This window comes from Eleutherodactylus coqui, chromosome 2 (genome assembly GCF_035609145.1).
Source record: "Eleutherodactylus coqui strain aEleCoq1 chromosome 2, aEleCoq1.hap1, whole genome shotgun sequence".
Taxonomy (NCBI): Eukaryota; Metazoa; Chordata; class Amphibia; order Anura; family Eleutherodactylidae; genus Eleutherodactylus; species Eleutherodactylus coqui.
Window position 1 is genome coordinate 195,359,620 of NC_089838.1, and position 27,532 is coordinate 195,387,151.

General features: G+C 48.4%; 1 protein-coding gene across 6 annotated transcripts in view; it reads left to right on the forward strand.

Moving 5' to 3' along the window:
• The window catches only part of LOC136612061 (collagen alpha-1(VII) chain-like), a 268,004-nt gene that overhangs the window by 234,326 nt on the left and 6,146 nt on the right, over nt 1–27,532 (forward strand). For all 6 annotated transcript variants that reach the window (XM_066592145.1, XM_066592146.1, XM_066592144.1 and 3 more), the window contains 7 exons: nt 8,084–8,119; nt 17,095–17,229; nt 19,366–19,473; nt 21,993–22,229; nt 24,385–24,642; nt 26,437–26,523; nt 26,827–27,069. In XM_066592145.1, coding sequence (XP_066448242.1) covers nt 8,084–8,119; nt 17,095–17,229; nt 19,366–19,473; nt 21,993–22,229; nt 24,385–24,642; nt 26,437–26,523; nt 26,827–27,069 — 1,104 coding nt within the window. The remainder of the gene's footprint in view (nt 1–8,083; nt 8,120–17,094; nt 17,230–19,365; nt 19,474–21,992; nt 22,230–24,384; nt 24,643–26,436; nt 26,524–26,826; nt 27,070–27,532) is intronic.

Genomic DNA, 27,532 nt, shown 5'->3' on the forward strand with positions numbered 1-27,532 from the left:
CAATTATATTGGAGACAGTAGGTATGGAAGTACTAAAATTACATCACCCGCAAAGTCCTATTGTGTGTTCTCTTCCTCTACTTGTGTGGCGCAGAGTGTTAAGGCAGCAGTATGCAGTCCTAAGCTCTCACTCGCAATTTGAAAGCTGCGAGTTCAATTCCCGCATGGCTCAGGTAGCCGGCTCAAGGTTGACTCAGCCTTCCATCCTTCCGAGGTCGGTCAAATGAGTACCCAGCTTGCTGGGGGGTAATAAATAGAGATGAGCGAACGTACTCGTCCGAGCTTGATACTCATTCGTGTATTAGCGTGTTCGAGATGCTCGTTACTAGAGGCGAGCACCACGCGATGTTCGAGTTACTTTCACTTTCATCTCTGAGACGTTAGCGCGCTTTTCTGGCCAATAGAAAGACAGGGAAGGCATTACAACTTCCCCCTGCTAAGTTCAAGCCCTATACCACCCCCTGCAGTGAGTGGCTGGCGAGATCAGGTGTCACCCGAGTATATAAATCGGCCCCTCCCGCGGCTCGCCACAGATGCATTCTGACAGAGATCAGGGAAAGTGCTGCTGGTGCCGGAGCTGCTATAGGGAGAGCGTTAGGAGGGATTTTAGGCTTCAAAAACCCCAATGGCCCTTCTTAGGGCCACATCTGACCGTGTGCAGTACTGTTGAGGCTGCTTTTAGCAGTGTTGCACAATTTTTTTTTTTTGTCTATTGGCCGTGCAGAGCATTGCGTCCGCAGTCTGCAGTCTGACCGGGTGCAGTACTGTTGAGGCTGCTTTTAGCAGTGTTGCACAATTTTTTTTTTTGTCTACCGGCTGTGCAGAGCATTGCGTCCGCAGTCTGCAGTCATTGTACAGAGTATAGGGCCAGTACTGGTGAGGCAGGGAAAGAGATATTCAGGCTATATAGGCAGTGGGCTTTTTCCAAAAATTTGGGGAAAAATACTATATTTGGGCTGCCTGTGACCGTCTTCCGTTTACTGCGTGTCTGCTGGGGGTAGTAGCCCTAATTAATACGCAGCTAAGCGTTACAGCAGGCTTGCGCAAAATTGTTTCCTGGATCTGCTGTCTCTGTTACATCAGCGCCGTCATCCCGCCAGAGGGAAACAGTATACATAATATTATACGCTGCCTACAGTATCTATCTGCTGGGGGTAGTAGTCCTAATTAATACGCAGCTAAGCCTTACAGCAGGCTTGCGCAAAATTGTTTCCTGGATCTGCTGTCTCTGTTAGATCAGCGCCGTCATCCCGCCAGAGGGAAACAGTATACATAATATTATACGCTGCCTACAGTATCTATCTGCTGGGGGTAGTAGTCCTAATTAATACGCAGCTAAGCGTTACAGCAGGCTTGCGCAACATTGTTTCCTGGATCTGCTGTCTCTGTTACATCAGCGCCGTCATCCCGCCAGAGGGAAACAGTATACATAATATTATACTCTGCCTACAGTATCTATCTGCTGGGGTAGTAGTCCTAACTAATACGCAGCTAAGCGTTACACCAGCCTTGTGCAAAATTGTTTCCTGGATCTGCTGTGCGTTCCGTAAGGGAAGTCAGCCTCCAACCACAGGCCAATAAGCGGCACATTTAATTACAGCGTTCTGTTTCTGCACTACTGGTAATACAGCATGCTGAGGGGTAGGGGTAGGCCTAGAGGACGTGGACGCGGGCGAGGACGTGGCCGAGGACGCGTAGGCCCAAGTGAGGGTGTGGGCACAGGCCGAGCTCCTGATCCAGGTGTATCGCAGCCGACTGCTGCGGGATTAGGAGAGAGGCACGTTTCTGGCGTCCGCACATTCATCTCACAATTAATGGGTCCACGCGGTAGACCTTTATTAGAAAATGAGCAGTGTGAGCATGTCCTGTCGTGGATGGCAGAAAATGCATCCAGCAATCTATCGACCACCCAGAGTTCTGCGCCGTCCACTGCTGCAACTCTGAATCCTCTGGCTGCTGCTCCTCCTTCCTCCCAGCCTCCTCACTCCATTACAATGACACATTCTGAGGAGCAGGCAGACTCCCAGGAACTGTTCCCGGGCCCCTGCCCAGAATGGCCAGCAATGGTTCCTCTCCCACCGGAGGAGTTTGTCGTGACCGATGCCCAACCTTTGGAAAGTTCCCGGGGTCCGGGGGATGAGGCTGGGGACTTCCGGCAACTGTCTCAAGAGCTTTCAGTGGGTGAGGAGGATGATGATGATGAGACACAGTTGTCTATCACTCAGGTAGTAGTAATTGGAGTAAGTCTGAGGGAGGAGCGCACAGAGGATTTGGAGGAAGAGCAGCAGGACGATGAGGTGACTGACCCCACCTGGTTTGCTACGCCTACTCAGGACAGGTCTTCAGAGGGGGAGGCAAGTGCAACAGCAGGGCAGGTTGGAAGAGGCAGTGCGGTGGCCAGGGGTAGAGGCAGGGCCAGACCGAATAATCCACCAACTGTTTCCCAAAGCGCCCCCTCGCGCCATGCCACCCTGCAGAGGCCGAGGTGCTCAATGGTCTGGCAGTTTTTCACTGAGAGTGTAGACGACCGACGAACAGTGGTGTGCAACCTTTGTCGCGCCAAGATCAGCCGGGGAGCCACCACCACCAGCCTCACCACCACCAGCATGCGCAGACATATGATGGCCGAGCACCCCACAAGGTGGGACGAAGGCCGTTCACCGCCTCCGGTTTGCACCGCTGCCTCTCCCCCTGTGCCCCAACCTGCCACTGAGATCCAACCCCCCTCTCAGGACACAGGCACTACCGTCTCCTGGCCTGCACCCACACCCTCACCTCCGCTGTGCTTGGCCCCATCCACCAATGTCTCTCAGCGCACCGTCCAGCCGTCGCTAGCGCAAGTGTTGAAGCGCAAGCGCAAGTACGCCGCCACGCTCCCGCATGCTCAAGCGTTAAACGTGCACATAGCCAAATTTATCAGCCTGGAGATGCTGCCGTATAGGGTTGTGGAAACGGAGGCTTTCAAAGGTATGATGGCGGCCGTGGCCCTACGCTACTCAGTTCCCAGTCGCCACTACTTTTCCCGATGTGCCGTCCCAGCCCTGCACGACCACATCTCCCGCAACATTGTACGCGCCCTCACCAATGCGGTTACTGCCAAGGTCCACTTAACAACGGACACGTGGACAAGCACAGGCGGGCAGGGCCACTATATCTCCCTGACGGCACATTGGCTGAATTTAGTGGAGGCTAGGACAGAGTCAGAGCCTGGGACCGCTCACGTCCTACCCACCCCCAGAATTGCGGGCCCCAGCTCGGTGGTGGTATTTGCGGCGGTGTATGCTTCCTCCACTAAACCACCCTCCTCCTGCGCAACCTCTGTCTCGCAATCTAGATGTGTCAGCAGCAGCACGTTGCCAGCAGTCGGTGTCGCGCGTCGTGGCAGCACAGCGGTGGGCAAGCGTCAGCAGGCCGTGCTGAAACTACTCAGCTTAGGAGAGAAGAGGCACACGGCCCACAAACTGCTGCAGGGTCTGACAGAGCAGACCGACCGCTGGCTTGCGCCGCTGAGCCTCCAACCGGGCATGGTCGTGTGTGACAACGGCCGTAACCTGGTGGCGGCTCTGCAGCTCGGCAGCCTCACGCACGTGCCATGCCTGGCCCACGTCTTTAATTTGGTGGTTCAGCGCTTTCTGAAAAGCTACCCACGCTTGTCACACCTGCTCGGAAAGGTGCGCCGTCTCTGCACACATTTCCGCAAGTCCCACACGGACGCTGCCACCCTGCGCACCCTGCAACATCGGTTTCATCTGCCAGTGCACCGACTGCTGTGCGACGTGCCCACACGGTGGAACTCTACGCCCCACATGTTGGCCAGGCTCTATGAGCAGCGTAGAGATATAGTGGAATACCAACTCCAACATGGGCGGCGCAGTGGGAGTCAGCCTCCTCAATTCTTTACAGATGAGTGGGCCTAGTTGGCAGACATCTGCCAGGTCCTTGGAAACTTTGAGGAGTCTACCCAGATGGTGAGCAGCGATGCTGCAATCATTAGCGTCACCATTCCTCTGCTATGCCTCTTGAGAAGTTCCCTGCAAAGCATAAAGGCAGACGCTTTGCGCTCGGAAACAGAGGCGGGGGAAGACAGTATGTCGCTGGATAGTCAGAGCACCCTCCTGTCTATATCTCAGTGCGCTGAGGAGGAGGAGGAGGAGGAGGGGGAGAAGGGTGAGGAGGAGGGGGAAGAGACAGCTTGGCCCACTGCTGAGGGTACCCATGCTGCTTGCCTGTCATCCTTTCAGCGTGTATGGCTTGAGGAGGAGGAGGAGGAGGATCCTGAAAGTGATCTTCCTAGTGAGGACAGTCATGTGTTGCGTACAGGTACCCTGGCACACATGGCTGACTTCATGTTAGGATGCCTTTCTCGTGACCCTCGCGTTAAACGCATTCTGGCCACTACGGATTACTGGGTGTACACACTGCTCAACCCACGGTATAAGGAGAACCTTTCCACTCTCATACCCGAAGAGGAAAGGAGTTCGAGACTGATGCTATACCACAGGACCTTGGCGGACAAACTGATGGTAAAATTCCCATCCGACAGCGCTAGTGGCCGAAGGCGCAGTTCAGAGGGCCAGGTAGCAGGAGAGGCGCGGAGATCAGGCAGCATGTACTGCACAGGCAGGGGAACACTCTCTAAGGCCTTTGCCAGCTTTCTGGCTCCCCAGCAAGACTGTGTCACCGCTCCCCAGTCAAGGCTGAGTCGGCAGGAGCACTGTAAAAGGATGGTGAGGGAGTACGTAGCCGATCGCACGACCGTCCTCCGTGACGCCTCTGCCCCCTACAACTACTGGGTGTCGAAGCTGGACACGTGGCCTGAACTCGCGCTGTATGCCCTGGAGGTGCTTGCTTGTCCTGCGGCTAGCGTCTTGTCAGAGAGGGTGTTTAGTGCGGCTGGGGGAATCATCACAGATAAGCGTACCCGCCTGTCAACCGACAGTACCGACAGGCTTTAACTCATCAAGATGAACAAAGCCTGGATTTCCCCAGACTTCTCTTCTCCACCAGCGGACAGCAGCGATACCTAAACAATACGTAGGCTGCACCCGCGGATGGAAGCATTGTTCTCTATCACCATCAAAAACGTGGACCTTTTAGCTTCATCAATCTGTGTATAATATTCATCCTCCTCCTCCTGCTCCTCCTCCTGAAACCTGACATAATGACGCCGAACGAGCAATTTTTCTTAGGCCCACAAGGCTCAGTCATATAATCTTTGTAAACAATTTTTATACGTTTCAATGCTCATTAAAGCGTTGAAACTTGCACCTGAACCAATTTTTATTTTAACTGGGCTGCCTCCAGGCCTAGTTACAAATTAAGCCACATTAACCAAAGCGATTAATGGGTTTCACTGGCCTCTTGGTTGGGCATGGGCAATTTTTCTGACGTACATTAGTACTGTTGCTACAGCAATTTTTTGGGGCCCTCGCCTACAGTGTAATCCAATTAATTTTTTGCCCACCTGCATTAAAGCTGACGTTACATGAGCTGTGATGGGCACTGCAATGGGATACATTTATGTACCGCCGGTGGGTTCCAGGGAGCCACCCATGCTGTGGGTCCACAGGGAGTTGTAAATGCATCTGTGTCCACTTCTAAAGAACCCCAGTCTGACTGGGGCATGCAGTGTGGGCCGAAGCCCACCTGCATTTAACATGACATTACCTCAGCTGTGATGGGCAATGCAATGGGATATATTTATGTACCGCCGGTGGGTTCCAGGGAGCCACCCATGCTGTCGGTCCACACGGAGTTGTAACTGCATGTGTCCACTTCTAAAGAACCCCAGTCTGACTGGGGCATGCAGTGTGGGCCGAAGCCCACCTGCATTAAACATGACATTACCTCAGCTGTGATGGGCAATGCAATGGGATATATTTATGTACCGCCGGTGGCTTCCTGGCACCCACCCATGCTGTCGGTCCACACGGAGTTGTAACTGCATGTGTCCACTTCTAAAGAACCCCAGTCTGACTGGGGCATGCAGTGTGGGCCGAAGCCCACCTGCATTAAACATGACATTACCTTAGCTGTGATGGGCAATGCAATGGGATATTTTTATGTACCGTCGGTGGGTTACAGGGAGCCACCCATGCTGTCGGTCCACACGGAGTTGTAAATGCATGTGTCCACTTCTAAAGAACCCCAGTCTGACTGGGGCATGCAGTGTGGGCCGAAGCCCACCTGCATTAAACATGGCATTACCTCAGCTGTGATGGGCAATGCAATGGGATATATTTATGTACCGCCGGTGGCTTCCTGGCACCCACCCATGCTGTCGGTCCACACGGAGTTGTAACTGCATGTGTCCACTTCTAAAGAACCCCAGTCTGACTGGGGCATGCAGTGTGGGCCGAAGCCCACCTGCATTAAACATGACATTACCTCAGCTGTGATGGGCAATGCAATGGGATATATTTATGTACCGCCGGTGGCTTCCTGGCACCCACCCATGCTGTCGGTCCACAGGGACTTCACAATAGGGAGTTGTACCTGCCTGTGTCTATGAATTAAAAACCCCGGTCAGGTTGGGGCATGCAGTGTGGGCCGAAGCCCACCTGCATTTAATCGGACGTTACCTCAGCTGTGATGGGCACTGCAATGGGATTCATTTATGTACAGCCGGTGGGTTCCAGGGAGCCACCCATGCTGTGGGTGCACACGGAATTCCTATTGCGGAGTTGTACCTGCCTGTGACTATTTATAAAAAACCGCGGTCTGACTGGGGCATGCAGACACCTTGACAGAATGAATAGTGTGTGGCACATAGGTTCCCCATTGCTATGCCCACGTGTGCAGCTCCTGATGGCGGTGGCACAGGATTATATTTCTCATTGCTTCTGTACAGCATTGTGGGCTATCGCCCCGCCCCTTTTAAAGAGGGTCGCTGCCTAGCCGTGCCAACCCTCTGCAGTGTGTGCCTGCGGTTCCTTCTCATGGCAGACGCACTTATAAATAGACATGAGGGTGGTGTGGCTATGAGGCCAGCGTGTGGCATGAGTGCAGCTGAAGGCTGTGCAGGGACAGTTTGGTGTGCGCTGTGGACACTGCGTCGTGCGGGAGGGGGGTTGGGCAGCATGTAACCCAGGAGAAATGGCAGCGGAGTGTCATGCAGGCAGTGATTGTGCTTTGTTGGAGGTAGTGTGGTGCTTAGCTAAGGTATGCATTGCTAATGAGGGCTTTTCAGAAGTAAAAGTTGTTGGGAGGGGGGGGGGCACTCTTGCCGCTATTGTGGCTTAATAGTGGGACCTGGGAACTTGAGATGCAGCCCAACATGTAGCCCCTCGCCTGCCCTATCCGTTGCTGTGTCGTTCCCATCACTTTCTTGAGTTGCCCAGATTTTCACAAATGGAAACCTTAGCAAGCATCGGCGATATACAAAAATGCTCGAGTCGCCCATTAACTTCAATGGGGTTCGTTACTCGAAACGAACCCTCGAGCATCGCGAAAATTTCGTCCCGAGTAACGAGCACCCGAGCATTTTGGTGCTCGCTCATCTCTAGTAATAAACAAATTACCTGAAAGCACTGCGAAATAAGTTGGCGCTATACAAATAACAAGTCCCCCTCCCTCTGATTCCGTTGATGTTTTGTGAGAATCTAATATAGGTTGCAAATGGCTCCATAACCAGGGTGAAAATTATTGCAGACAGGAGGAATCCCTGCCTAGTGCCATTGCTGATTGTAAATAGTTTAAATAGGAAGCTTGAGGAATGCACCGAAGCATTGGGAGATGATTAAATGCACTAGCAATATAAGACTAATCCCAGAAATTGTCTACTGGTTGCTGTCTCCATACATCCAACTATCTAGAAATAACTTACTCACTATACTTAGCAGCTAAAATGCTTATTCCTTTTAAAGAGAAAGGTCAGTTCCTATGAGCTCCTAAGATAAACTTAAAATGCTATTTAAATGCTATATCTTGCAACACTGAAATCCTTTGATGTACTGCAGTTTATTTATAATTGTTAGTGTCAAGACAATAAATTTATGAGTTTTTCTGTCATGTCATTTCCCTTTTTTAGAAAATACAACACTTTTTTTTATACCTATTAAACCTTGACTTCATTTTTATTTAGGATTTGGAGATGTTGTTAGAATCATATGGAATTAAGGTAAGCAAATCACATATTTTGTTAAAAAATTTGTTTTTTCTGGGGAACTACAGGGCTAATCTGTGTCTGGAAACTAATCTGGTCCAGCAGTCTACTGATTGCTTTACTGATTTAAACATCTTTAAATATCTCATTGTCCAACATGTTTCAATTAGTTTAAGCAAAATACTGGTTATTAGTACTACAAATTTACCAGTGGTACGGGCTGGGGTGTAACTAGAGTCAAATGGGCTCCAGGGCAAATATCAGACCTTCCCCTAAACTTATTGCTTGAATGTGTGGGACTCAGTGGCATTGCTAGGGTATATATATATATATATATATATATATATATATATATATATATATATAAATATATATATATATATATAAATATATATATAGCAGACTATATATTATAACACAATTAGAATCAGTGACTCACAGGAAACATCATCTCTGACTTGCATATTTCACTTTCACTTTTCTTTTCCATCCGGCCCAGACTGCTGTGGCTTCTTTCAGCCATGACTCATCTTTGCAAAAATTAACTCACAATGCCCTAGATGATAACCATTTCCCCCTTGGTCACTCACAAAGTAATAGTGCCCCCCAAAGAGAAATATTGCACCCTTTGGTGTCCACACAGTAACAGTATCCCTTTTGGGCCTCCACACAGTAATAGTGCCCCCTCACAAAATGCTAACTACACAGTGAGATTTCTTCCAGTGGGTGCAAGGATCTTCAGGGGGGCATTTCCCTACAGCAGCATACCTGCCATCTCTAAACTCCTCTGCTTACAAAAAAACAAATTCAACTAATAAATTAAATGTGAAGATATATGTAAGAGATGATTGCAACAAAGACAATAACATGAAAATGCAAGGTTAGTGTAAATATCAAAATATGCTCTAACAACTTTGCAATTGTGTAGAATTAGTATAAACAACAGTTTTATTCATGTAATAGATCTGTATCAGTGCTGAGGCATGTGTTTCTCTTACACCCCACTGCTGTGATGTGGACAGTGAATACATCTTTACTTCATGCAAGGTATTGGTAGCTATTAGAGATGAGCAAACGTACTCGTCCGAGCTTGATATTCGTGCGAATATTAGGGTGTTCGGGATGCTCGTTACTCTTAACGAGCACCACGCGGTGTTCCGGTTACTTTCAGTTTCCTCTCTGAGACGTTAGCGCGCTTTTCTGGCCAATTGAAAGACAGGGAAGGCATTACAACTTCCCCCTGTGACGTTCAAGCCCTATACCACCCCCCTGCTGTGAGTGGCTGGGGCGATCAGATGTCACCCGAGTATAAAAGTCGGCCCCTCCCGCGGCTCGCCTCAGATGCCTTGTGAGTTAGCTGAGGGAAAGTGTTGCTGCTGGTGCTGCTGTAGGGAGAGTGTTAGGAGTGAGTGTAGAATTCAAGAACCCCAACGGTCCTTCTCAGGGCCACATCTATCCATGTGCAGTACTGTGGAGGGTGCTGTTAGCAGTGTTGCACAAATTTTTTTTTTTTCAAAATCGGCAGTCTGCAGAGCATTGCGCCTTGCAGTAATACTACAGGGACAGAAGTGGTGCTTAGGTAGGGAGAGTGTTAGGAGTGAGTGTAGGCTTCAAGAACCCCAACGGTCCTTCTTAGGGCCACATCTATCCGTGTGCAGTACTGTGCAGGCTGCTGTTAGCAGTGTTGCATATTTTTTTCTTTTCAAAATCGGCTGTCTGCAGAGCATTGCACCTTGCAGTAATACTACAGGGAGAGAATTGTGTAGGCAGGGCCAGAAGACATATATTATTGATTGAATATAGTCAGTGGGCCCTCCGTTTCCAAAAAAGGGAAAAATTGTATTTGTCCTGCAGTCTTGCGCCAATTTATTTCCTGCCTGGGAAAAGTAACCGCTGTGCTGCACTTCATATAACTGCATTTCTGTGCAACACATATCTTATCTGATTGAATATAGTCAGTGGGCCCTCCGTTTCCCAAAAAGGGAAACATTCTATTTGTCCTGCAGGCTTGCGCCAATTTATTTGCTGCCTGTGAAAAGTCTCCGCTCTGCTGCACTTCATATAACTGCATTTCTGTGCAACACATATCTTACCTGATTGAATATAGTCAGTGGGCCCTCCGTTTCCCAAAAAGGGAAACATTCTATTTGTCCTGCAGGCTTGCGCCAATTTATTTGCTGCCTGTGAAAAGTAACCGCTCTGCTGTACTTCATATAACTGCATTTCTGTGCAACACATCTCTTATCTGATTGAATATAGTCAGTGGGCCCTCCGTTTCCCAAAAAGGGAAACATTCAATTTGTCCTGCAGGCTTGCGCCAATTTATTTGCTGCCTGTGAAAAGTCTCCGCTCTGCTGCACTTCATATAACTGCATTTCTGTGCAACACATATCTTATCTGATTGAATATAGTCAGTGGGCCCTCCGTTTCCCAAAAAGGGAAACATTCAATTTGTCCTGCAGGCTTGCGCCAATTTATTTGCTGCCTGTGAAAAGTCTCCGCTCTGCTGAACTTCATATAACTGCATTTCTGTGCAACACATATCTTATCTGATTGAATATAGTCAGTGGGCCCTCCGTTTCCCAAAAAGGGAAACATTCTATTTGTCCTGCAGTCTTGCGCCAATTTATTTCCTGCCTGGGAAAAGTAACCGCTGTGCTGCACTTCATATAACTGCATTTCTGTGCAACACATATCTTATCTGATTGAATATAGTCAGTGGGCCCTCCGTTTCCCAAAAAGGGAAACATTCTATTTGTCCTGCAGGCTTGCGCCAATTTATTTCCTGCCTGGGAAATCACTGGTAATACAGCATGCTGAGGGGTAGGGGTAAGCCTAGAGGACGTGGACGTGGCCGAGGACGCGTAGGCCCAAGTGAGGGTGTGGGCACAGGGCGAGCTCCTGATCCAGGTGTATCGCAGCCGACTGCTGCGCGATTAGGAGAGAGGCACGTTTCTGGCGTCCCCACATTCATCGCCCAATTAATGGGTCCATGCGGGAGACCTTTATTAGAAAATGAGCAGTGTGAGCAGGTCCTGTCATGGATGGCAGAAAGTGCTTTGAGCAAGCTATCATCCACCCACAGTTCTGTGCCGTCCAGTGCTGCAAATCCAAATCCTCTGGCTGCTACTCCTCCTTCCTCCCAGCCTCCTCACTCCACTACAATGACACATGCTCAGGAGCGGGCAGACTCCCAGGAACTGTTCTCGGGCCCCTGCTCAGATTGGGCAGCAGTGGTTCCTCTCCCACCAGAGGAGTTTATCGTCACTGATGCCCAACCATTGGAAAGTTCCCGGGGTCCGGGGGATGAGGCTGGGGACTTCCGGCAACTGTCTCAAGACCTTTCAGTGGGTGAGGAGGACGATGACGATGAGATACAGTTGTCTTGCAGTGAGGTAGTAGTAAGGGCAGTAAGTCCGAGGGAGGAGCGCACAGACGATTCGGTGGAAGAGCAGCAGGACGATGAGGTGACTGACCCCACCTGGTGTGCAACGCCTACACAGGACAGGTCTTCAGAGAGGGAGGCACGGGCAGCAGCAGGGCAGGTTGCAAGAGGCAGTGCGGTGTCCAGGGGTAGAGGCAGGGCCAGACCGAATAATCCACCAACTGTTTCCCAAAGCACACCCTCGCGCCATGCCACCCTGCAGAGGCCGAGGTGCTCTAAGGTCTGGCAGTTTTTCACAGAGACGCCTGACGACCGACGAACAGTGGTGTGCAACCTTTGTTGCGCCAAGATCAGCCGGGGAGCCACCACCACCAGCCTCATCACCACCAGCATGCGCAGACATATGATGGCCAAGCACCCCACAAGGTGGGACGAAGGCCGTTCACCGCCTCCGGTTTGCACCGCTGCCTCTCCCCCTGTGCCCCAACCTGCCACTGAGATCCAACCCCGCTCTGAGGACACAGGCACTACCGTCTCCTGGCCTGCACCCACACCCTCACCTCCGCTGTGCTCAGCCCCATCCACCAATGTCTCTCACCGCACCGTCCAGCCGTCGCTAGCGCAAGTGTTTGAGCGCAAGCGCAAGTACGCCGCCACGCACCCGCACGCTCAAGCGTTAACCGTCCACATAGCCAAATTTATCAGCCTTGAGATGCTGCCGTATAGGGTTGTGGAAACGGAGTCCTTCAAAAGTATGATGGAGGCGGCGGCCCCGCGCTACTCAGTTCCCAGTCGCCACTACTTTTCCCGATGTGCCGTCCCAGCCCTGCACGACCACGTCTCCCGCAACATTGTACGCGCTCTCACCAACGCGGTTACTGCCAAGGTCCACTTAACAATGGACACGTGGATAAGCACAGGCGGCCAGGGCCACTACATATCCCTGACGGCACATTGGGTGAATTTAGTGGAGGCTGGGACAGAGTCAGAGCCTGGGACCGCTCACGTCCTACCCACCCCCAGAATTGCGAAGCTCGGTGCTGGTATCTGCGGCGGTGTATGCTTCCTCCACTAAAGCACCCTCCTCCTCCTCCGCAACCTCTGTCTCGCAATCAAGATGTGTCAGCAGCAGCACGTTGCCAGCAGTCGGTGTCGCGCGTCGTGGCAGCACAGCGGTGGGCAAGCGTCAGCAGGCCGTGCTGAAACTACTCAGCTTAGGAGAGAAGAGGCACACGGCCCACAAACTGCTACAGGGTCTGACAGAGCAGACCGACCGCTGGCTTGCGCCGCTGAGCCTCCAACCGGGCATGGTCGTGTGTGACAACGGCCGTAACCTGGTGGCGGCTCTGCAGCTCGGCAGCCTCACGCACGTGCCATGCCTGGCCCACGTCTTTAATTTGGTGGTTCAGTGCTTTCTGAAAAGCTACCCACGCTTGTCAGACCTGCTTGTAAAGGTGCGCCGGCTCTGCGCACATTTCCGCAAGTCCCACACGGACGCTGCCACCCTGCGGACACTGCAACATCGGTTTAATCTGCCAGTGCACCGACTGCTGTGCGACGTGCCCACACGGTGGAACTCTACGCTCCACATGTTGGCCAGGCTCTATGAGCAGCGTAGAGCTATAGTGGAATACCAACTCCAACATGGGCGGCGCAGTGGGAGTCAGCCTCCTCAATTCTTTTCAGAAGAGTGGGCCTGGTTGGCAGACATCTGCCAGGTCCTTCGAAACTTTGAGCAGTCTACCCAGGTGGTGAGCGGCGATGCTGCAATCATTAGCGTCACCATTCCTCTGCTATGCATCTTGAGAAGTTCCCTGCAAACCATAAAGGCAGCCGCTTTGCGCTCGGAAACAGAGCCGGGGGAAGACAGTATGTCGCTGGATAGTCAGAGCACCCTCCTGTCTATATCTCAGCGCGTTCAGGAGGAGGAGGAGGAGCATGAGGAGGAGGAGGAGGAGGGGGAACAGACAGCTTGGCCCACTGCTGATGGTACCCATGCTGCTTGCCTGTCATTATTTCAGCGTGTATGGCCTGAGGAGGAGGAGGAGGAGGAGGATCCTGAAAGTGATCTTCCTAGTGCGGACAGCCATGTGTTGCGTACAGGTACCCTGGCACACATGGCTGACTTCATGTTAGGATGCCTTTCTCGTGACCCTCGCGTTACACGCATTCTGGCCACTACGGATTACTGGGTGTACACACTGCTCGACCCACGCTATAAGGAGAACCTTCCCACTCTCATTCCCGAAGAGGAAAGGGGTTCGAGAGTGTTGCTATACCACAGGACCCTGGCGGACAAGCTGATGGTAAAATTCCCATCCGACAGCGCTAGTGGCAGAAGGCGCAGTTCCGAGGGCCAGGTAGCAGGGGAGGTGCGGAGATCGAGCAGCATGTACAGCCCAGGCAATGCAACAGTCTTTAAGGGCCTGGACAGCTTTATGGCTCCCCAGCAAGACTGTGTCACCGCTCCCCAGTCAAGGCTGAGTCGGCGGGAGCACTGTAAAAGGATGGTGTACGTAGGGAGGGAGTACGTAGCCGATCGCACGACCGTCCTCCGTGACGCCTCTGCCACCTACAACTACTGGGTGTCGAAGCTGGACACGTGGCCTGAACTAGCGCTGTATGCCCTGGAGGTGCTTGCTTGTCCTGCGGCTAGCGTCTTGTCGGAGAGGGTGTTTAGTGCGGCTGGGAGAATCATCACAGATAAGCATACCCGCCTGTCAACCGACAGTGCCGACAGGCTAACACTCATCAAGATGAACAAAGCCTGGATTTCCCCAGACTTCTCTTCTCCACCAGCGGACAGCAGCGATACCTAAGCAATACGTAGGCTGCACCCGCGGATGGAAGCATCGTTCTCTCTCACCATCCAAAATGGGGACATTTCTGCTTCATCAATCTGTGTATAATATTCCTCCTCCTCCTCCTGCTCCTCCTCCTGAAACCTCACGTAATCACGCTGAACGGGCAATTTTTCTTAGGGCCACAAGGCTCACTCATATAATTTTTCTAAAATTTTTTTATACGTTTCAATGCTCTTAAAAGCGTTGGAACTTTAACTTGAAACAATTTTTCGTTAAACTGGGCTGCCTCCAGGCCTAGTTACCACTTAAGCCACATTAACCAAAGCGATTAATGGGTTTCACCTGCCATCTTGGTTGGGCATGGCCAATTTTTACTGAGGTACATTAGTACTGTTGGTACACCAATTTTTTTGGGCCCTCACCTACAGTGTAATCATAGCAATTTCTATGTTCTTCGCCTGCACTCATGGTACAGAAAGGTGTGTGAGGTTGGCCTACACTTTAGCTACATAAATGTAACTTGGGCCTTGGCTATACTGCAGCTACTGAAATGGAACTAAGACTGCGCTCCCACTATACTGCTGCTTCGGAATTGTTCCTGGGGCCTGTGTAGGCTGCTACTATTACTTAAATGGAACTTAGACTATGCTCCCACTATACTGCTGCTTCGGAATTGTTACTGGGGCCTGTCTTGAGTGCTACTATTACTGAAATGGAACTAATACTGTGCTCCCCCTATAATGCTGCTAGTGATATGTTAGTGGGGCCTGTCCTAATGCTACGGCTGAAATGTTACGAATTATGGGCTCTGCCTATACCGCTGCTAATGGTATGTCTCTGGGGTTTGGAAACAGAGGCTTCACAAAGACATGATGGCGGCGAGGCCATTTCCCACCAACGCGGTTACTGTTAAGGTGCATATAACCACGGACACGTGGAGAGGACACGTAGTGCCTCAAAAACATCCCCCTCCTCCTCCAACAATGAAAACATTCTTGGCAAATGCCTTTGCATTGGTTCGTCTGGTGGCAGTCCAAGAATTTCACCTTTACCGACACAACAAGAGAGCCCCCCCACCATCCCCCCGCCACGGCCCACTTAATCCTGGCCACATTCCGAAAACCAACAAAATAAAACCGCACTACTAGGTCCGCAGTCACCACCACATTACCACCAACGCGGTTACTGTTAAGGTGCATATAACCACGGACACGTGGAGAGGACACGTAGTGCCTCAAAAACATCCCCCGCCACGGCCAACTTAATCCTGGCCACATTCCGAAAACCAACAAAATACAACCGCGCTACTAGGTCCGCAGTCACCACCACATTACCACCAACGCGGTTACTGTTAAGGTACATATTACCAGTCTGACTGGGGCATGCAGACACCTTGACAGAATGAATAGTGTGTGGCACATAGGTTCCCCATTGCTATGCCCACGTGTGCAGCTCCTGATGGCGGTGGCACAGGATTATATTTCTCATTGCTTCTGTACAGCATTGTGGGCTATCGCCCCACCACTGTTAAAGAGGGTCGCTGCCTAGCCGTGCCAACCCTCTGCAGTGTGTGCCTGCAGTTCCTCGTCATGGCAGACGCACTTATAAATAGACATGAGGGTGGTGAGGCATGAGGACAGCTGAAGGCTGCGCAGGGACAGTTTGGTGTGCGCTGTGGACACTGCGTCGTGCAGGGGGGAGGGGGGTTGGGCAGCATGTAACCCAGGAGAAGTGGCAGCAGAGTGTCATGCAGGCAGTGAATGTGCTTTGTTGTAGGTAGTGTGGTGCTTAGCTAAGGTATGCCATGCTAATGAGGGCTTTTCAGAAGTAAAAGTTGTTGGGAGGGGGGGGGGGGGGCCCACTCTTGCCGGTATTGTGGCTTAATAGTGGGACCTGTGAACTTGAGATGCAGCCCAACATGTAGCCCCTCGCCTGCCCTATCCGTTGCTGTGTCGTTCCCATCACTTTCTTGAATTGCCCAGATTTTCACACATGGAAACCTTAGCGAGCATCGGCGAAATACAAAAATGCTCGGGTCGCCCATTGACTTCAATTACTCGAAACGAACCCTCGAGCATTGCGAAAATTTCGTCCCGAGTAACGAGCACCCGAGCATTTTGGTGCTCGCTCATCTCTAGTAGCTATACAATGGAGTCTGTTACTAATACATAGCCAAGGGTAGAGGAGAATGCTAACACAGTTACATGATTTACAAGCCAGGCGTCTCCTACTTAGTCCAGGCATAGTCACCCCACGCAACCACCCGCCATCCAGCAAGTATCATATACAGGTCCCATTAATTAGAGCGGGACGTGTGCAAAATATTTGCTTGGTGTCAGATGGTTGCCTTGACAACTGTGCCACCCAGAGCATAGTTGCATATTTCCAAATCAGATCTCGCATCAGACGGGAGAGTATTCCTGGACAGCCCCTTAAATAGTGCTGAACCCTCATGAGCAGTTCTGTCACTCTAGCTGAGCTCATTACATGGAGAGATATTTTATGTTGCTGACATGAGGCAAACTTTAATTTATCTCACTACAAACAGCAGTAAATAAACTATGTCCATATCATGCAGAGTTTTAGTTTATTAGCTATACAGTATCTGCCAAACTTTTTGAGTTTTAACATCACTTCTTGAATGTGTCTCAGAAGTAATAGATCCAAAACTTACACAAAACACATTTACCTTAAGGAGGACCTATCTGTTGGGTTGCATTTTTATGCGCTGTAATGTCTGATTTTTCAGACTGGATGATATTGAAAGTGACTTTTCAGTGATAACTTTTGTCTTCTTTCAGTTGAGTGTCCTGAAGGAATTAACTGACCATTTTATACAAAATGGAGTTGCAGACGTTCTTCAGCATTTATCAAACTCTGAAAAGGATGAGACTGCAAAGAAAAAGCAGAATTTAAAACATACATCAGACAGTATTGTAAGTTATATAAATCTATAATGCAGATCCATGCACCTGACGAAACTATTAAACATAAAATGTTATGCAAGTCACAATGCTGAAAGGTGACTATTGTATCGAGAATCTCCATAGCAGGAGAGAAGAGCCACCTGCGCATACTGCTAATTGGTGAGGCGGGGGAGCAGTAGCAGTTCCTGCTGGTGCTCACTAATCAGCTGTGTGTACGAGTGGCTCTCATCCCCCGCTATGTAGTAGACCCGGCTGGCAGATGTGGGATGAGGAGAGCCAGTGAGCTTCATTGATTGGTGACGCAGCAGTCAGTCTACAGCTCCACCAATCACTGAACAGTGCTGTGCTCCTCTCACACGGCAACTCTGTAGAGGAAGCCTACATATGGCAGGAGTCTGTGTTTGCTGCAATGCCACCCCATTGATTTCTGGATCCCCTTGCCTTCAGGAGGGTGCAATCGGACCAACAGAATTGTAAGGCATGTATATAGTCATGAGTGCGCGTGACTATTTGTATAGTGTATAACATATGTAAAGTGTAAAACTCTTCAGTGTACTCATATATAATACTATGTATGTACAAGGGAGTGTTCATACAGTGATTTTTCACTATGCTGTGGGATTCTATCTAGAGTTTCTGTCACAGGTGTAGAAAATAGCATTGTGATCCAACCCCCAAATGGAACCATTCATTTGCATTGGTGAAACGAACATATCTTTAGTGTCCATTTGACAAGAGTTCAATTGTAAGAAGAACACCAACATGGTGCTCATTTCACTAATGACGGTGAACAGTTGCAATCGGAATCAATGATCTGCCCATGTAATGTATGGACATTATTTGATACAGAATTTTTAGCTCCTTAGTGACATAACTAATTTAACCCGGTAAATCATTTCCCCTTTTGTGCCAAGAATAGCTCTACTTCAGCCAGTAACTACAAGAACAGGAAAGGAATAGAAAAGAATCAAGCAAAGAATCTAATGTAACTGTAATGTTCTACCAGAAGGAAAACTCAGGAATCAGGACAATAAAAGAAACTAGAGAAAGAAAAGCAGGAGGGCAATGAATAGGGGATAGGAAGAGATTCCATGCTTATCCACTGTTAGAAAGTGCCCGTTTGTTTTCCAGCTACCCAGTCAGCCCCTCATGCCTGCAAATGTGTGGTGACTACCTCTAAGTAAAGGAAATTAAAAACCACCCCTTAACCCTTTCCAATCCACTGTCTGACCTGTGAAGACATTATGATTTAAGACTGTACAGCTCCAATGTTGGTAGACTTCCGTCGGGGGTTCTCTTACTGTATATTGCCAGCCTCTCTGCTGTCGGAGCCTCTCCAACGTGTCACCTCATGCAGTACTGGCTTTAGCCAGCATATAGCGCCGTTGTATAACAGCAGAAAAAGAGTAAGCCCCCCCCCCCCAGGAAAACCAGGATACAAATTGGACTGGAAAGGGTTAAAGTAATGTAATTGTGAATTATACTGAGAAATGCAATGTAATTCTAATCTGCATTTAAAAAGTAAAGTTTGCCTTCTGAAATTGCATTCAATGAAAGCTGAAGATTCTTGTTCTGTTGAAGTAATAGACAGAGTTATGTTTTCACTGTTAATTCTGCCACCTGGAGTCCCTTCCCACCATTCGCCACCTACACTAAGGTACCGCACTACACTCCAGGGAAAAGTAATCTTTTATTTTATTTTTGCATTTTTATTATTATTTTGTTCGACACAGACTTCGATCTGTATAAGGAATGGCATCACAAACTTGACAATTGCCCTTTCATCCTGTGAAGAGCTACATCCGAAGCACACCTTTTCTAGTGTGAGCGAGCAGCGGCGGCACCATGAGAGACAGCTGCTTTTCCACTGCTACTTCACTAGGTCTGGTACAGCCCATTGCAATAAATATATATTGGGGAATATGGAAGAACATGAAATTATTGTGAATGTGAAAGTACCATGCAAAACAGAGATAAAGAATAACCATAAGAAATAAAACATAAGTTGTAAACAATATTATTGTTTAGGGAAAACTAAATGCAAAATACATATATAATGTAAAATGTAAATCCAATGCATCCTCACCAACAGTAAAATCTATGGCCATCTCACGTGTCTTGACTTTATAAATTATTTATTTGCAGGGTGATTTAAAGTATGAAATTTCCAATGAAACAGAAGATGAAGATTTAAATTTGAGAACAATTTTGGATAACACATTCTCAGTCGAGGGTGCTGAGAAACAAACACAGGTATAGCTTAAAGAAGCGATACACCCCTGCTGGCTAGGGGACGCTACAGTGTAGCTTCTTCCAAAGAAAATAGTGATTGATATTTAGTATATATATCTTAGCCTGATGTGTATGGATTGTTATCAAAACAACTCTGCCCACATGTGTATCCATTATAAGACTACACGCTATGCCTCTCATTCACTCATCATCACCATAGCATCTACAGGGTGAGCCATGGAAAAGTAGTCTAGCATCATGCTCTTTTCAAAGCTGTCTAAAAGAAAATCTGTAGGTTTTTCCCCAAACATGCATTATGTAACTACACACTATCCCTCACATACTCACTCATCATCATAGCATCTATAGGGTGAGTCACAGAAAAGGTTTTATGAAAGCTGTCTAGTAGAAAATCGGTCTTTGCTGCTCATAGCAACCAATCACAGCTCAGATTTAATTTCTTATACTGCTGATGTGTACCTGCTGCAGGGGAAATATGTGTCTGGCTGTGTCTTTCCCCAGCAAAAGCAGCTGATTGCCAGGGGTGGTGGAAGCAGGAGGTCCTTTAAGCCAGGGGTCCCTAACCACAGGGCCGCGGACCGGAGCCGGGCCGTTGGGTGTTTAGCGTCGGTCCGCGGCACCGCTGGGAACTTTTGCTCTAAACACAAGGCCCGCAGGCCGAATCCAGCCCGCTGCCTTGTGTTATGTGGCCCGCGGTGTGCCGACGCCACTGACCACTGAAGCGATTACCAGCGGGGCTGCCGCAGCTCCCCGCTGGTAATCGCGCTGATCCCGGCGCACACTGACCTCAGTGTGCAGCCAGCATTCTCCTCCCCAAGTCCCCTGCTCATTAGTTCCGCAGGAGAGGACTCGGGGAGGAAGCGTTCCGGGCTGCACACTGACGTCAGGGCAAGCAGAGAGAGAGCGACGCTGTAGTAAGTATATGGGTTGGGGGGCTGCTTACTACTGGGGGGGCTGCCTATTACTGGGGGGGGGGGCTACTCATTACAGGGGAAGGGGCTGCCTATTACTGGGGGGGGCTACTTATTACAGGGGAAGGGGCTGCCTATTACTGGGGGGAGGAGTGCTGCATATTATGGGGGGGGCTGCCTATTACGGGGGGCTGCCTATTACTGGGGGGGCTGGTTATTACCGGGGGGCTACTTATTACAGGGGAAGGGGCTACTTATTACTGGGGGAGGCCGCTTATTACTTGGGGGGGGGGCTGCCTATTACTGGGGGGACCTGCTTATTACTGGGGGGGTGGGGGCTACTTATTACAGGGGAAGGAGCTGCCTATTACTGGGGGAGGCTGCCTATTACTGGGGGGGGGGCGCTGTCTATAACTGGGGGGCGCTATCTATTACTGGGGGGGGGACCTGCCTATTACTGGGGGGACCTGCTTATTACTGGGGGGGGACCTGCTTATTACTGGGGGGGGACCTGCTTATTACTGGGGGGGGCTACTTATTACTGGGGGTGGGGGCTACTTATTACAGGGGGAGGGAGGGGCTGCTAATTACTGAGGGGTGGGGCTGTCTATTACCGGGGGGGGGGGGGGAGATAAATTATATGCTGCCCTATGTGTGTGCTGGGGGGGGATAGATTATATACTGCCCTATGTGTGCGCTACCAGGACATTCTAAATGTCATAATTAAATAAGAATGCACTAAACTCCAACCCCCTTCATAACCCAGCCCCATATAACCAAAGCCCCGCACATGTTCCGCCCAACCCTGCTGGGCCTTGTAAAAATGGTCTTGCTTGAAGCCGGTCCCTGGTGCCAAAAAGTTTGGGGACCACTGCTTTAAGCTGCCCGGCCTGCAGAATATATTGACGGACACACTGATTGTAGTGGTCTGTCATTTACAATATACCAATTGGTTTAGTGGTTTTGCAACTCTTACTTTTGAAACTCTGCAGTGCAGCACTAGAGATGAGTGCAATGAAGCTCATGCATAGTCATATATGCATCCTTCCTCCCACACATACCCCCACCCCCCACCGCCTCCTCCATCCAGATGCTGATTTGCAGGTCTCTTTGTGTGCACAGTAACACAGATGGGCCTGCCAATCATCATTGGAAAGAAAACCACTAAACCGATCTGCATAAGTGACAAACTGCTGAATTCAGCATATCTGCTACTATACCTTGCTGCCTGTTACTAGACAGTTTAAGGGACCTCACAATTTCCCTTTAAGGGGCAATTTAAAATTAGCTAAAATAGCAAAGGTTTTAAGTTCAAGTTCAACCTAACCAATATTCATAAATTAATGGTGTATTGCAAGGTTATTAATATTTTCCCACTATGGTACACAAGGTCTGCCTATGGAACATAAAGCTTGATGTTTGTATTATCTGAACAATGTATGTGCTCCTCAGCTATGTTCATCTTACCATTAGAACATATTATGCTCTTTGTAGCCTATTTTTCAGGAGCGCTGTGAAGAATGAAAGCTGTGCTGCGATTGGTTGCTAAGGACAACTAATACAGTTTTTCTTTTAGACAGCTACATAACTCTCTCCTTTTATCTTTAGGAGATACATAATGACAAAAGGCAAAAACAGAAGAAAAAAACAGATTCTGGACCTGTTGGTGTTATTACAAATGTGGTCACAGAGGAGCACGAGGAAAATAGTCTGCAATTAAATGTACAAGAAAGCCAGCCATTACCCATACCTACTCAGATAACTACTACTGTAGATGGAGAGGGGTTCTTTATTGCAACCCAAAGTGCTGCACAATTGGAGCGACCAAGTAAGAAGCAGGACAAGGTAAACTTTTCTAGATATATATTTTGTTGTGGCACACAATTTTGTTACATACATAAAAGATGATAATAGGTTTCTGCATATACTGTACTATATAATCTTGCTGTAAATAGCAAGGTTTTAAATGTTCATTGGAAATAAGTTATTCACTGGGACAGATCGGTTCCTATCTATAGATAAAAGTCACTGCAAAGAACCTGCTAAATTAAAAATTAACTTTAATTAATATATTTAAAATATGGGAATAGAGATGAGCGAGCATACTCGCTAAGGGCAATTGCTCGATCGAGCATTGCCCTTAGCGAGTACCTGTCCGCTCGGGAGCAAAGATTCGGTTGCCGGCGGCGGGCATGGAGCTGCGGGGGAGATCTCTCTCTCCCTCCCCCCCCCCCCCCCGCTCCACCCTGCTGACTGCCGCAACTCACCTGTCACTCACGCCGGCAGCCGAACCTTTTCTCCCGAGCAGGGAGATACTCGCTAAGGACAATGCTCGAACGAGCAATTGTCCTTAGCGAGTATGCTCGCTCATCTCTATATGGGACCAACTACTAGAAACATAGACAAACATACAAAGATCTAGAACCTGGTATGATACACAGGGACCAGGTTTAATAAAGTAAATAAACCACTATTGTTGTTAATGTCCACACTACTAGGTAACATGTGATATGGAGGTCACTTAATGTCTGATATTAGACTAGTGGCATCCAAATTACAATTTATAGATGCTGATTCAACATGGTCTATGGATGTATATAGGGCAAGTATTATGCTATGACGATAATTCTATGTCTTAGATTTTAAGACCACTATAGGAGCCTCTGCATGAAATAGCAGAGACCACCAAAAACAATATCGCTAGGTTAATGTATGCATAGAATTATCGGCATAGCATAACACTTGCCCTTTGTACATCCATAGACCATCTTGAATCAGCATTAATTCCAGTTATTTCCAATACTGAGGGGGAGCACATACACAGAGCCATCTCAAAAGAGTCAAGCTGTGTGTGCGCATGAAGTTTGTGAGGACACAGCACAGGAATGGGGTACCAGGGGAGTATGAAACTTACCTCTCTGGACTCCCCATTTCCTCACCTTTAAAAACCATAACGTAGTTTATGGTGCTCAAAAGTGCTGACAAATGTTCTTAAAACTGGGGTTAGGGTGCTATTACACAAACACTAGTGGTTGCCGTCAGTGCTCACATTTTCCCAATAGTTTCTATTGCTGAAGTTGAACCTGTAAAATAGTTCCCTTAGGTCACTGGTGGCAAACCTATGGCACATGCGCCAGAGGCTGCACGCAGAGCCCGCCCTGCTGGCACGCGCCGCTACCGGCCGCTCACCGCATTAGTAGTGAATACTGGCATGGGCCGCGGCTCCCCTGCTGGCATTAACTCACTGCGCTGCTAGCGGCGCTGATCCCGACACACACTGTGACAACAGTGTGCAGCCGGGATCCGCCTCCCCCTCCCCTGACGTCTCCTCTTAGGTTCCGCGAGAACAGGGGGAGGAGGTGTCCGGCAACACACTGACAGCACAGTGTGCACCTGCGATCAGCGCTGGAGGAGGAGGGGGTAAGTATATGGGTCTCAGGGGGGCACTGTCACTGTTGGGGGCTGCTGTGGGGGGGCACAATTACTACTGGGGGCCGCTGTGGATTGTCACTATTATACTGGGAGCTGCTGTGGGATGTCACTATTATACTAGGCCGCTGTGGGGGGGTCACTATTATACTAGGGGCCGCTCTGCCGGATGTCACTATTACCGCAGAGGCCGCTCTGGGGGATGTCACTATTACAGCTGGGGTATGTTTATATGTGGCGAAAATGGGCAGGCTGTTTCAAAATAGATAGCATGCAGATTTTGACTGCTTTTTGGATGTGGAAATGCTGCAGAATTTACAACAGAAATTTCTGCTGAGGACATTCTGCAGTGTTTCCACATCTAAAAGCAGTCCAAATCTGCACACTATTTTGAAGCGACCCTGTGGTTGTTTCTCTGGAATAGGGAAAATAGCTTGTGCACCTCATTGATGACAATCATTAATATGAATGTTGAACATTTTTGCATAGTGCCGTGGAATATGTTGGTGCTGTCTGACTGCTGATAATAAATATTTAAAACTCATATTATCTGATTTTGTCATATTTTTAGGAATCTAAAAAAGAGAATAAAAAAAAAAGCCGTCTGGAAAAGCCAATTACTGATACAAGAATGCAAAATAAGCTGTCTGAGGAAAGTAATGGAAATGACGGAGGAATAAACAAGAACATTGTGCAACCTACCAGTATACCAACAGCAACAGCAACAGAGTTGAAAATACTTGATATTACAATAGAGGAAAATGACAACCACGAGATTTCATCTGACCGAAGTACAATAACAGAGACTCAGACGAACGTTCCTCTGAAGGTAAAATCTAACAAACCGAAAAGCTATGAGAGGAAAATGTATACTATAGATGTTATATTTACCTCTGCACTCTTACATAGATGTGCTTTTTATTTGTTTTTCTGAGAAAGTTTCAGTTTTGAATTTTTGATATGAAATTAGCATGCAGAGTACTGTATAACACTCAAATAATCTGTCACATGTTTAAAATAATGTATCCTGCGGGATAGAGTTACAAATCTGAATTCAAGAATAACAAAGGGTACCTAAAAGCAATGGGAAACACAATTTGGAACAGTAGTGGTTGCAGATGTTATTAGTGATAATGAGGAAGTAAAGTAAATGGGGTAAGCTGAGTACCAACAGCAAATATACCGCCCTAAAATACTATCTTCACCCTAGTGGGCCGCAGAACATAGTAAATTGCAGTTCCCCCATGGAGCTCATATTCCTTGATCAAGATCGCCAGTGCTAGTTCTGATCCCCCATAATTGCCTGCCCTTAAAGATACTAGATCATCTGGTCCTGTTGTTAAATTTCAATCTTCATGAGTTTATAGGTTGTTCTGTGTTTCCTTCAAAAAGTGATATTACATTAAAGGGGTTGTCCGGCCATGAACATCATATCTCATTACTTCTGTTTGCACATTTCCATGCACTTTGTAATGTACATTGTGCATTGAAAATGTTGCAAACAGAAGTTATTCACTTACCTTTAGGGGTGCCCCCCCCTGTGTTGACCCTCGGTCGTCCGTGGTTACGACAAGAAATCGGCTGCATTTCTTGTCGGGCCGGCAGCAGCTCTTGTCGGCGCTGGAACGCTCCTCTTCCCTTCCGCGCATGCGTAGTCCTTCTTTCTTCCGCCGGGACCGCGCTCTTTACCTAATCATCGCAGGGGACGCGCGCCGCCGGTCGGCGCATGCGCAGTACACTCACTTCCTGGTTTCATATACCAGAGCGGAGTGAGTGACTGCCTGCCGCTGCTGCTTGGACAAGAGCCAAGAAGACACCATCGGGACTTGAAAAGGATGTGAAAGGGGAGAAGGGGAGTAGGGGGAGTAGGGGGAGTAGGGGAGAAGGGGAGAAATGTTGGAAATGTTGGAGAGATGGATGGATGGATGTGTGCACGGGGGTGGGGGGGGGGCAGTGATGTGTGTGTGTGTGTGTGTGTGCACAGACCGGCTGACAGAAGTCCCGGGGGAAGGGGGGGGGGTGTGGAGTGGGAGAGATCGATGGATGGATGGATGGATGTGTGCAGGGGGGGGGTGCAGTGATGTGTATGTGCATTGACCCGGCTGACAGAAGTGTGGGGGGGGGGTCATTGTGAGAGGGGCACTATGAGGGCATGTGTGTGTGGGGAAATGTTTTACTTTACTTTAGCAGGGGGCGGGGCCTGGGCGGGGAGAGACTATAGAGCAGTTCAATAGAGGTGGGCGTGTCGTGGGCGGGGCTAGGACGTGAGCTGAGGGAAATCCTGCCTTTCATGTCTCTTACTACCATCGGGAGCGCGCACACAGAGGAGGGAGAGCGCAGGGCATGTGAGAAGGCAGCACAGAGGCGCCATCTTTGAAAGCTGCAGAGAAGATCAGAGTCTAAGGTAATTAACTGACATTGCAGCTGATCTGCCTGCCGGTTTGAGCCCCTGTATGCTGTCTGTTACTATCCTTACTGAAAGGGAAGCAGCAGCATTATAAAAATTTTTACCCTGTGTGGCCGGACAACTCCTTTAATGTCGTTTCTCATAAGTAAGCTATGCGCTTTTTAAGAATAGTACTGGAAATATTAAGAAGGCAACCCGTTACCCTTATCTACTCAGATAACTACGACGGTAGATGGAGATAGGCTCTTCATTGCAACCCAAACTGCTGCACAATTGGAGCGAACAAGTAAGAAGAAAGACAAGGTAAACTTTTCTCCATTTTTATTTTGTCGTGGACCACAATTTTGCTACATACATACAGCAGTTGATAGGTTTCTGTACATACTCTACTACATAATATTGCGATTAATAGAATGACATTTTAAATGTTTATTGGAAATAAGGTGATCGCGGTCACACAATTTTTTTCCTCCCTAATATCCGCATTTTGTGATTTTCCACTTACATTTATTCCACTTCACTCCAATATGAAGGGTAAACTAAATAAATACATGAAATAATAAGTGTTTAAAACTCATATTATCTGATTTTGTCATATTTTTTTAGGACCCTAAAAAAGAGAATACGAAAAAAAGCCGTCTGGAAAAGCCAATTACTGATTCAAGAACGCCAATTGAGGAAAGTAATGGAAATGACGGAGGAATAAACAAGAACATTGTGCCACCTACCAGTATACCAACAGCAACAGAGTTGAAAATACTTGATATTACATTAGAGGAAAATGACAACCACAAGATTTCATCTGACCGAAGTACAATAATAGAGACTCAGACAAACGTTCCTCTAAAGGTAAAATCTAACAAACCAAAAAGCTATGAAAGTAAGATGCATACTATAGATGTTAGGGTAAGCTGAGTACCAAGAGCTAATACCGCCCTCAAATACTATCTCCACCCTAGTGGGCCGCAGAACATAGTAAATTGTAGTTCCACCATGGAGCTCATATTCCTTGATCAGATAGCTAGTGTTAGTTCTGATCCTCCATAACTGCCCACCCTTAACCCCTTATTGACTAAGCCTGTTTGCACCCTAATGACCAAGCCAAATTTTGGAAATCTGACATGTCACTTTAACATGTAATAACACCATAAAGGTTTTGCATATCCAAGTGATTCTAATATTGTTTTTTCACCACATATTGTTCCTCATTTAGGCGGAAAAAATAGACCGATAGAATTTGTGTATATTTATTAAAAGCGCCAAAATTGAGAAAATTTTGAAAAAAATCATCATTTTTTTCACATTACCAACT